At 47.3% G+C, this 12,067-nt stretch overlaps 1 protein-coding gene across 6 annotated transcripts in view; it reads left to right on the top strand.

Annotated features, from left to right (window-relative positions):
• Positions 1-12,067, top strand: part of TANC2 (tetratricopeptide repeat, ankyrin repeat and coiled-coil containing 2) — a 305,743-nt gene that overhangs the window by 290,558 nt on the left and 3,118 nt on the right. For 4 of the 6 annotated variants that reach the window (XM_058675315.1, XM_058675310.1, XM_058675313.1 and 1 more), the window contains 7 exons: positions 44-167; positions 3,719-3,894; positions 4,202-4,334; positions 4,879-4,908; positions 5,724-5,815; positions 8,226-8,372; positions 10,799-10,899. In XM_058675315.1, coding sequence (XP_058531298.1) covers positions 44-167; positions 3,719-3,894; positions 4,202-4,334; positions 4,879-4,908; positions 5,724-5,815; positions 8,226-8,372; positions 10,799-10,899 — 803 coding nt within the window. The remainder of the gene's footprint in view (positions 1-43; positions 168-3,718; positions 3,895-4,201; positions 4,335-4,878; positions 4,909-5,723; positions 5,816-8,225; positions 8,373-10,798; positions 10,900-12,067) is intronic. The other 2 variants (XM_058675311.1, XM_058675314.1) reach the window with 1 other exon arrangement.

Genomic DNA, 12,067 nt, shown 5'->3' with positions numbered 1-12,067 from the left:
ATGTATCTTGACCTAATTGATCCCTGTGTCGCTGCCCTTGCAGATTGTTGACCTTTTACTCACCCATGGAGCTGATGTCAACATGGCAGACAAACAGGGTCGCACTCCCCTGATGATGGCTGCTTCGGAAGGCCATCTAGGCACCGTGGACTTTCTACTAGCACAAGGTCAGTCTTGGGGTGGTCGATGCCACAGTAACCCACTAATTTCATGATTCCTAGCAAGGGACTCCAGGAGATCTTAAGAATGGGTATTACTGATCCCATTGGTTAAAGAACTCATGTCCTTCCAAATGTAAGTGGAATCCTAACTCTTTATTATTTTCTGTTTGCCCATGGCCTGGACTGTTTTAATCAAATAATTGCATCCTAAATTCTCATTCAAATCTGTAATATGCAAATTTTAATTTTTTAATGTATATTTAATGAATGTGTGTCTTTTAGGCATTATATTTTAGCTTTACCAATTCTTTTTTTTTAAAAAAGATTTATTCATTTTATTACAGCCAGATATACAGAGAGGAGGAGAGACAGAGAGGAAAATCTTCCATCCGATGATTCACTCCCCAAGTGAGCCGCAACAGGCCAGTGCGCGCCAATCCGATGCCGGGAACCTGGAACCTCTTCCGGGTCTCCCACGTGGGTGCAGTGTCCTAATGCATTGGGCCGTCCTCAACTGCTTTCCCAGGCCACAAGCAGGGAGCTGGATGGGAAGTGGAGCTGCCGGGATTAGAACCGGCGCCCATATGGGATCCTGGGGCTTTCAAGGTGAGGACTTTAGCCGCTAGGCCACGCCGCCGGGCCCCAATAAGGCAGTTTTCTAAGGAAGTACTTGGAAACTTTAGGAAAGTAAAACTGGAAAGGGACGTGGAAAGAAAAGGGAAGATCTTAAGGATGGGGGAAGCCTTTAAAGAATTTTTTGAAAGGGAATTGATGCAGAGTCGTGTTTTCTAAAAGTCACTCTGGCAATGTATGGATAGTAACATTGATGAGAGATTGATAGTGGGCCAGAATATCAGTTAGAAGACCACTGTAATGGAAAAATTAAGACATGACACTCTAAACCATGGAAAGTTGTCAGAACAGAAGAGTCAAATATATGAAGATTGCTTTACTTGTGAATACTGATTACATGTAGGGAATAGTGAAGATAGAAGAGTTGATGGGGTCGGGCTTGTGACATAGCAAATTAAGCTGCCACCTGCAAAGCTAGCATCTCACGTGGGCACCAGTTCAAGTCTTGGCTGCTTCACTGTGATCCTGCACCCTACTAATGGCCTGGGAAAAGCAGCAGAAGATGAGTTGTGTGTTTGGGCCCCTTCCCACACGCATGCAGACCTGGAAGAAGTTCATGGGCCCCTGGCTTTGGCTGGCCCACTCCTGGTCATTGTGGCCATTTGGGTAGGAAGCCACTGAATGGTCTCTGTAACTCTGTATTTCAGATAAAAGAAAGTAAGTCTTTTTTAAAAATCAAGAGGAGTTGATGGTGACTCCACAGTGGTAAGACGAACACTAACACTTTAGAATGCGTAGGACTAGGATTTCATTAACTACTTGGGAAAGACAGAAGAGAAGATTATATATTGTACCTTAGAAGTATTGAATGGATTGTGGATTTTTTCATAATATATCATTGAATTTCATAAATCCTAGGTATTTTCTTATCTTACCTGTAATGTACATCCAGAACTTTCTTAGCCGTCCACCTTTCCACCACTGGAGGCTCTGTCTGAGGAATGGATAGATACTGCATCGGAGGAAAGCCTTTGCATTCTCTTGTATATCCACATTCACGTGTTTGGATTTCAAACTACACCATTATGAAAAGATAACCCAGTCCCTAAGTGACTGTCATCGGCATTAGAGTAGGGTACCTTCCAGCTTTCATGTTGCTGTGGAAGCCCCAGCCTATGGACTGCTGTATGGGGGATGCAGGTGATTGGCCCCAGAACTACTGAGCAGACCGTGTGGCAGCTCCCAAATGTGAGCTGCTATCTGTCCAGCTGAGGCATAGTAAGTTGGTCTTTATGATTTAGCTCATAAACATGACAGACTAACTGCGTGAAAAGTTGTTTAGACACCCTTCAAAACTAACAAGGAATTAAAAGATCTCTTGATATCAAAAAGCTTACAGTCCAGGACTAAGAACCAAATATCTGTTGAATTTTAGACTAACTCCAAAATAGCTTATCAAATGTACTTGATCCTTTCAAGTTAAAATAGAAAGCTTAATGAAAGCAGATGCAAATATTAGAGGCTAAGAGAGAAGGGATCGGGTTACTGCAGAAAGCAGGCAAATTTAATTCTATTTTTTAATTGGTAGGTAAAAAAATATATGTATTCACAGTGTGCAACATGATACTTTGATGTATGCATACATTGTAGAATGACTAAACCAAGCTAGTAGCATATCTGTTATTTCATATAGTTAGAATTTTGTGATTTCTTAGAAACGTTTAAAATCTATTCCCAACAATTTTAAGCCTACATACACTGATTTTAATGATAGTTATCATCATGTCCAATAAATCTCCTGAGAGTTTGTGTCACCATGATCTCCCCACTTCTCTCACCTATCTGTCCTGAGACTCTGATAGTCAGCATTCTACTCTTTGCTTCTGAGTTCAGTGTATTTGGGTAAACTCAGAAGTTTCATTTGTGGCCTGGGCTCAGTGTCCTCCCAAGTCCATCTCCCCAACTTTCTAGAGAGGGAGGGAGAAAGTGACCTGGTGCTGTCATTCATGATAAACTTGCCAGGTGCCTGGTTCATGAGATCTCCCAGGAGATGCACTATTATCAGTGGAAGGCTTCGGCTCAGTTCAGAAGACATTCATCAAGAACCTGTTACATGCAAGTAGGATGCATAAAAGCAGATACATAACAGATGAAGGTGACATATGTGAGCCAGTGGACTTGGTGAAGCGTCTTGGAGGCGGAGAATTAGAGGCAGTTCCCAGAGAATGGGTGGGTAGATGTGAAGTCAGTCATGGGGAGAGGAGATGTTGCACCTGGAGGAGCAATCCAGCCAGAAGTGAGGAGGCAGTTTCATTTGTGGGAGATTCTGGAGCCAGCAGATAGCCATTTGGCTAGGAAAGAATGCTCACAGGGAACTAATGAAACTAAGGATAGAGAGTAAACTTGGGGCCCGGCGGCGTGGCCTAGCGGCTAAAGTCCTCGCCTTGAAAGCCCCGGGATCCCATATGGGCGCCGGTTCTAATCCCGGCAGCTCCACTTCCCATCCAGATCCCTGCTTGTGGCCTGGGAAAGCAGTTGAGGATGGCCCAATGCATTGGGACACTGCACCCGCGTGGGAGACCCGGAAGAGGTTCCTGGTTCCCGGCATCGGATCGGCGCGCACTGGCCCGTTACGGCTCACTTGGGGAGTGAATCATCGGACGGAAGATCTTCCTCTCTGTCTCTCCTCCTCTCTGTATATCTGGCTGTAATAAAATGAATAAATCTTAAAAAAAAAAAAAGAGAGAAAACTTGCAGCTGGATTGTAGGAGACCTTGAATATCCAATAAAACAACTGCAGTCTAATCTCTTAGCAGCTTATAGCATCAGAGTTGTTTTTGTTTTGCTTTGTTACCAGTTTAAGACATAGCTAACACATCATGACACTCCAGGATCATAAGATGCTCTTTGGCAGTATGTATGTACTAAGGACTGTGAACATTCATGTTTCGTCAGAATAAACGTGTTGTCATTTGCTCTTGTAGGTGCCTCCATCGCTCTGATGGACAAAGAAGGCCTCACAGCCCTCAGCTGGGCTTGTCTGAAGGGCCATCTCTCAGTGGTTCGTTCTCTAGTGGATAACGGAGCAGCCACAGACCATGCTGACAAGAATGGCCGCACGCCATTGGACCTGGCGGCTTTCTATGGTGATGCTGAGGTGGTGAGTATCTTTAAACAAGCCTTGAAGAGCAGAGATAGAGAGAGACAGTATGTTCTCTGTCCATGAGACTTTCTGGGCCTAAAGCCAGAGCCACATTATGATGCTTCCTGGGACAAAGTGCTCAGATTCTACACTTGCTGGATGGTGGGAATAGTCAAAACACTATGAAAACCCAAGGTACAGCTATGGCCTGGAATCCCATGGCCACCTGACCTGGCTCAGACAGGCCATGAACAAGGGGCAGACAGTAGTGGAACCATGCAGAGCCACTCCACCTGTTAACTGCTCTGCTTGATCCGTGTCCTAGGTCCAGTTCCTGGTGGATCATGGGGCCATGATTGAGCATGTGGACTACAGCGGAATGCGCCCTTTGGATAGAGCAGTGGGCTGCCGGAACACTTCTGTGGTTGTCACTCTCCTGAAGAAAGGAGCCAAGATAGGTAGGAAACAGAGAGGTGGTATCAGCCATCTGTGCCCAGGGGCCAGACTGGCCCAGTGGTCTGGCTGCCCTGGGTGTTTGGTATGAGTGTATCTAGTTTCCCCTCTGCCCTGGCCCAAACACTGTCCTAACAAACCAAAAGGCTCCTGCTCCAAAGAAAACACCATCTGAGCCCTGGCCCACAGCCCTATGCCGAGTCCTGGGTCCTCTGCCATGCCCCGGTAGCCTTAGCCAGGAGGCCGCTCTGACCCGCCGCACCTGTCTGCGCTGCCTCTGTGCCAGCCCTGCTCTCTGAGCACCCCTGAGTGCCCACAGTGCCCTGAGCCTCTGCTTTCCCCTGCTCTGAATGTGCTTCCCACCCTGGCCCCGCTGCCCCGGCTGCTCCCCACACCTGTAGACAAGGGCTGGCTGATAACGCTGGCTTTTCTGCTGCCTGCCTCTCACTGCTGCTTTTTCCTTCTTTTTTTTTTTTTTTTTTTTTTTTCACCGTCATCCATATTTTTTTTTCCTCTCCTACAACTTTTTGTTTTCTCCTTTCTTTGAAGGTTGTCAGACGTTACCGAGTCGCCCACGAGGTATATTTCACCGCTGTCAGCATCAGGCGTGGTCTGATGGCTTGGTCAGCTTTGCCTTCTCTTTGATTTAGCCTGCATGAGCCCCCTACACCTCTAATCTTTTAATTTACTTCACCTTAAAAGAAGATTTTTTTAATGACTGTTGTAGAGAATAACTTGAACTTTTGATAACTAACCCTGAAAAGCTTAGTTGGTAAATAATCCAGGTATGAGAAAACTAATCAATTTAACCTTTTCTTTCCTCCTGTGGGTAACATGGTGCTCACTAGTGTTGGTTTGTTTCACATCTGTTTGGCATTCAAACTGCTCCTTGCTCAAAGTGAATCACAAGACTCCTATTTGGCACCTAAGAACCTACCTGAACCTCCACAGTTACTACTGGCCTCCTTTCCACAAAGCACATACTTAAAAATGAAGACGCTAAACATCTGGGTGTTTTGAGTCCAGATCTAAACTAATTACCTTTTTGGATTTTTCAAATCCTGTGCTAGGGTTTACCATAAACCCCTCCTCCCAGGTTTCCTTGTGTCATGAAGCCAGGGCCTGCCCACACACAGCAGTGCAAGCTCTGCTGCCCTCCTGTGGTGCAAGCCCAGACAGTTGAGAGACTCTTATTTTAAGGTGAATACAAATTCGACGCAGCTTCTTGGCAGTGGGAGTCCCCAAAGCACTCCTGAGTCTAAAAGATGAGGTCATTGTTGTAGAGCAAGTTGTTCTCTCAGCAGAAATTCCCCCAGGATGTTTTTTTCACCTAACTTCCTACCACCCTTACATTGTATGAGTTTTTTACCCATCATGCATCCTGTACACTACAGGTCCAGCCACATGGGCGATGGCCACCTCCAAACCAGACATCATGATCATCCTGTTGAGCAAGCTGATGGAAGAGGGTGACATGTTTTATAAGGTGAGGGGAGGGAGGAATAAAATTTCCTTATAATAGCCACTGTGTCTGCATGTAGAACCTTCCAGAGTCTTGACTTTTCTCATCCTTTGTTCTAGAGGCAAAGGGAAAATGCCATTCCTCAGTGATAGGCTCAAAGTTGGACATCCTGAATCTTGATGGTCCAATAAGAGAGTGCAAGTAACCTACACATACAGCTGGAGATACTCACATTAAAGCCCTAGTTTTATGGTCATTAACACACAACTACTAATTGAGATCTGGAAATTCATGAAACAATAGTTGTATGTAACATAGCTGTTTCCAGTCTATTGGTCCTAGCCTTCATATTTATACAGATTTAAAATCCTAAAGCTCTACTAGCTTATCAGCATCCTTGAAAAAAAGAGAAACCAAGACAAAGAGCAGTTTTAAGTTTGCTTGAAGTCACTTCTTGAATGATATCAGAAAGAATGTGGAGTCTACTCAGAATTCAAGCTGGAGGTTATATACCTTTATACAGATAAGTTGCCATGACTTGTGGGAAGTTCCTTAGGAACTATCTCACTGGCCTTAGATTGGCTGGGTCATCCTCTGCTGAAGGTGAATATGAGTCCAACCCAGATTTTGATAACAGGTATCACTGAGACATTCCATGACTAAAACATGAGAAAACGCTTGTGACACCAGTGATTCCCTCAGGGAGCAGTTTTCCAGTTCACCAGAGTGCCCTTTGAATGAGAATCTTGGCGATCTAAACTTTACAGGCTTTCCAAAAACTTGAGCCCCACTCAACCTTAATTCCACATGACCCAGCAGGTCTTCCTGCTTGGGATGCCTACAGTCAGCATGCTAGTTGAAATTCTAACACCACCACTTGTAAAACAGCTTCCTTGCTAATCATTCTGGAAGACAATAGAAAGTGACTCAGGTGTTTGAGTCCCTGCCACTTATATGGGGGGTCTTGGATGGAGTTCCTAGATCCTGGCTTCAGTCTGGTTCAGCCCTGACTGTTGCAGGCATTTGGGGAATAAACCAGCAGATAGAAGTCCTTTTTCCCTCTCCCTCTCTCTCTCCCCCTCCCCCTCCCCTCCCCTCCCCCTCCCCCTCCCCCTCCCCCTCCCCCTCCCCTCCCCCTCCCCTCCCCCTCCCCTCCCCCTCCTCCTCCCCCTCCCTCTGGTATTCCAAGACAAGGAGGCCTATCACCTAATGACAATAGGCAGAGCTCCCATAGTTCCCACCCAGAAGTTTTCCTTAGAAAACTCTGAATATTTCCTCAGTTAAAGGTGCTAAAGGGAAGATAAAAACTAGGATCCCAGTGGAGTTGCAGCTATACAGAAGAAACACAGTGGATAAAGATGAGCTACTTGCTGTGGCTTTCTGGGCTCAGCTTACACATTTGCAGATGCAGATGCAGAATGTAGGAGAAGTTCAGCGCTGGGCCCCTAGGACCAGGTCCCTATACTGCTCATAGATCTACTTCCTCTTGGAAAATGCCTCCTACAAAGACAGGTGATATAAAGATTCTAAGATTCACTTCCCTGCTACCACCCACCCCATGTCTTCTCCAAAAATATGTGGGGAAATGGATTGATAATTGTTTTCCCATGAGATTAGAGAAACAACAGCCTGACTGTTGGGGCTCCCACATCCTTTATGAGGAAGAGAATAGCCTCTTGTAACAGACAGGGGAGGTGAAGCATCTCGTAAGAAAAAAGCACTTCAGATAAGTCTTTAAGAAAACACCCCAGGCAAGTCAGAAATGAGGGAAGAAGTCATTCATTTCGGGGTGCTTGGGACTAGGAAATTGTATGTGTCCTGGGAAGATCAATTCAGAAAAAATTAACTTTAAAGGGTCAGTTGTGGTGCTGGGAGTTAGGCTATGACGTGCAATGCTGACATCCCATATAGCTGGCGTGAGTCCCAGCTACTTCATCTCCAACCCAGTCCCCTACCAGTGCCCCCAGGATGGAGATTCAGGGTTTGGCCTAGACCAGCCCAGTCATTGTGACCATTTGAGGAGTAAACCAGCTCACTTGGTCTGTGTGTGTGTGTGTGTGTGTGTGTGTGTGTGTGTGTGTGTATGAAATTCTGCCTTTCAAATAAATCTTAAAGAAAGAAAAATGAAATGAGAAAGGTGAGTCCTTTCATTTGGAGGACGTTCCCCCTTGGAAAGCTGCGGTCAGGGCCTGTCATGTGTTCCGGTTCATGTCTTGTGTGTCCCCTTCGACACTGCCCTCCTGCCAAGTAAGTTTCCCATAGAAAAGAGTGGGCTCTCTTGCTCTGACAGTCAGGGCCAGCCTGTGTCCCTAGATTGGCATATGGGAAGGTTAGCCTTCATAACAACTGCTTAGAGGCGGAAGGGAGTAGGGACCGAACTTCCAAGCTGTTCAGCAGACCAACGGTGTGTTTTGCCATCTTGTACTTCCATTAGAAAGGTAAAGTAAAGGAAGCTGCCCAGCGATACCAGTACGCGCTGAAGAAATTCCCCAGAGAAGGGTTTGGTGAGGACTTGAAAACCTTTCGGGAGCTAAAGGTGTCTCTCCTTCTCAACCTCTCTCGATGCCGCAGGAAAATGAACGTAAGTCCCTCTCGCGCCGCCTCACTTCCACAGCTCTGCAAGCTGGCAGTCTGTTTTACCCCCTGGCTGCTGCCAGACCCCTGATCTCCTCCGGACCATTTGGAACCTGGTTGTCCTTCACAGAGCGCTGACATTTACAACTTGAAAGAAATCAAGTCTAAGTATAATCTGTATCTCAAACTTAAAAAAAAAAAATGCCACGAGTAATTCGTAGCTGTCTGAAATTGCATAATTTCTACTGAAAGTGACTGGAGTAACATCTCCATCCCACCCCACTATGTAAAGGTTTCAGTCTTTGGGACAGTGTGGGGGCAGTGATCACGGGGAGCCCAGCTGTCATCAGTGTGCTTTGTAACCCTGCCTTCATCCCCCAGTCTATTCCCTGGGCATTTCAGGATGGGCTGCAAAGGGGGCTCAGGACCATGGACTTGAAGGTTTAATTTTTAAATCCAGCCTTGACCTTTTTACTTCTTTCCTCATCCTTTTATTCCAGCAAGCCACGTCCCTTCCTGTCCTAGAATATTTCTTGGTCCTTTATGGTCTCCCTGATAGTCCTCGATCCTTCTTGCCTGCCAGGCAGATACCCAGATCTTAACCACCCTCTACCACTGCCCCCTTGACAGGCAGACCCTCCCAAGCCATGAAGCCTCTGCTAGATGCCACGAGCTGCTGAAATCGCACCGGGGATCTCTGGGTGCAGCCTGAACCAAACAGGGCTCTTTACCCACCAGAAACTTGCTGTGCAGACTTCAGCCTCAGTGGCAAGCAGTCAGCTGTCAGTTCCAGAAAGATGATCAGTGAATACAGCCCTACATGAACCGCCCCAGCCCCTGAACCCTGGCAATGAAGAAAGCCCCTTGGTGGACCTAGGTGTCTCCAAGACCACAGCTGTAGCTGAGAGACAGACTTACCCCCAGACCACGCTTCAGGAGAGATGAGGGGAGTGGCTGAGGGCAGGGGGGTTCCCCAGCCTGGGACTGCTCTAGGAAACCACAGCTTCAGCACCAGGTGTCTCCCAAGGCACAGGCTCGGGAGAATGCAGCAAGGCTCTTCTTTCCCTAAGCAAATAATCTACTTCTTCAAAATATGCTGGTATTCCCATAGGATCTGTCTTCTTCAGCAGCAAATCACCTATTATAAGTATTCTTTTTACCTATTTCCCAAGGCCTCTGTACTGCCTACAGCCTTGTTCTCTGCCTTAGGAATCATGAGTGTGATCAGAGGCTATCATGCTGCATTTGACGTTGAAGAGACAACTTCCCCCTTTTTCTTGGTATTTAAAGGGATCTTAAAAACTCCAGTCCAGGAGCCAGCCTTACAACACATCAGATTAAGCCACTATCTGCAATGCAAGCATCCCATACAAGCACCAGTTTGAATCCCAGCTGCCCCCGTTCCAATCTAGCTTCTGTCTGATGTGCCTGGAAAAGCAGCAGAAGATGGATCCCGGGCCCCTGGCACGCATGCGGGAGACCCTGATGGAGGTCCAGGTTCCTAGCTTCAGTCTGGCCAGCCCTGGCTATAGTGGTCATTTGGGGAACGAACCAGCAAATAGAACAACTCTCTCTCTCTCACCCTCTCACTCTCTCTCTCTTCCTCTGTCTCTCTAACTCTGCCTTTCAAATAAATAAATCTTTAAAAAGAACAAAACCTGGTCCCTGGTCCTGGGGTTCTCAGTGCAGATATAGGACCCTAAGGCCACATTCTTCCAGGCAGTGATGGCCCCCTGTCACAGTGAGAAGCCTCTCCTATTCAGTTCAAGTATTTCCTAGGTGAGTGAACAGTTAGGAGGAGGAGCAGGCCAGAGAAGGAAACCACAACATATGGAGCATCTTCCCGGGTCTCAAGAATTTGTGTTGTCATGTAAATGTGTTGTCATGCCTAAGTACCCAGCACACTCCAAGGAGTGGGGAAGTAGGCAAAGTGAAACCCAAGCCTCACAGCCCCACTGCCTCTGGTCTCTATAGTGCACGCAGTTCTCCCTAACACCCCGTCTGCCTTAACTGCTGGCACACATTCCCAATCATCCCTTAGAAAGTCGGGATCTGATGTACACAGCAGGACATGGGCTCCGGTGAAGGACACATGAGGTGGCAGTGTGTGTGCATCTGCTCCTGCATGTGTGTGTGTGTTGCTGGAGTTGAGGTTTTCAGCTTCACTGTCAAAGGTTGGAATTTGACTTCTGGCCCAAAAAGAACATTACTAGAAAGGCAGAATGTAACATAGCCCGGGCAGCAGAAGGCCAGGACGTGGTTGCAGAGCCAAGGAAGAAGGCCACGTGCCTGGAGCCCTGTCAGGCTCGTCCATAGTCCCGGGGTTCCCTCCATAAATGCCACAGGAATGTACATGTGAGTTGTTTGTATTCCCTAGTTGTCTACTTTGTGTATTTCTTCAATGACTCATCTGCATACCCATTGTAATGACAGGATTTTGGAATGGCGGAGGAATTTGCTACTAAGGCCCTGGAGCTGAAACCGAAATCTTACGAAGCTCACTATGCAAGAGCAAGGGCCAAACGCAGCAGCAGGTGAGGAGAGAGAGAGAGAGGGTGAGGAGCGAGAGGTCTCTTTGCCACACATCTGGCCGAGGACATGTCAGCCACTGTGGGGCATGAGTGCCCGGTGTCCCTCTGTTGGAGGACACTGAGGGCCAGGCTGGGGATGGCTTCCATAGCACAGAACTCAGCCAAAGATGGGCAGAGCTGCTGAGCTCTGGGAGAAAGCATTTTCCTTCAAGAGAAAAGCACCCGGTTACATGTTGGAGAAGGGCACCTACTTCCGGGCAGCTTCTGCCACATGTCAGTCACTTTTCAACTTCCAAAGCAGTTGAAAATTGGTGACTGCCAGAGGCCATTGAGTCAAAACGGCCTTCAGGTCTTTGAAAGCAAAAGGTAGGGTGAGTCGCTTACCATCCCAACCCTCTTCATTACAAGCATTTGGGGAATCCCTGGATTGTTAATCTCCCTCTGGGGCTCTCAAGTCTGGCGGCATCAAACCTCCCTCCCACCTAGACCCCCAACAACCCACACAAACAGACATACATGCACACATAGACACACACAGACACACACATGTAGAAAAGAGATCCTTGTATCAAGTCTGAAGGGGCCGGGAGACCTCATGCCCACTTGCTGTCACTTGGCCACTGAGCAGGAAAATCTCCAGAAGGACCTGCAGCCTGCCTGCAGGGAGCTTTGGGTAACTCGTGGTTTCTCAGCATCCTGCCTTCTCCCCAACTCCTCCTAGGAAAGAACTGGCATTCACTGAGGAGAAACGGCCATGAAAATCCAACCCAGGTTGAAATCAGAGATAGTGGTGACAGTGACAGTAGCCTTAATCAACCAGGGTAACAAAGTGTTTACGAAACCTTCACTCTCAAATTCTCTTTCCCTCTGGGTTGTTCCTCTCCAACAAGGCCTCCTTTCCAGGCAGGGTTAGAAGGGAAGATGGGAAGACCTCCAACAATTCACCCCTGTTGACACGAATCCTGCTGGAGTCTGCTGGGCCCCTTGCCTGAGCTGCTTGTCAGCAAGGCCTGTCAAGAACTGGAGCCAGCAGCACAGAAGGGGGCAGGGCAGGAAGGGCAGAGGACAGGGTTCTGGCCTAGGATGGAACAAGCCTGAAATCTAGAATGAAACAATTGAGGATCTGAAGAAATCCTCCTGCTAAATGAGCAGGATTTCATAAAATACTGTA

This window comes from Ochotona princeps, chromosome 17 (assembly GCF_030435755.1).
Source record: "Ochotona princeps isolate mOchPri1 chromosome 17, mOchPri1.hap1, whole genome shotgun sequence".
Lineage (NCBI taxonomy): Eukaryota > Metazoa > Chordata > Mammalia > Lagomorpha > Ochotonidae > Ochotona > Ochotona princeps.
This window is presented reverse-complemented; position numbering and strand designations above follow the sequence as displayed.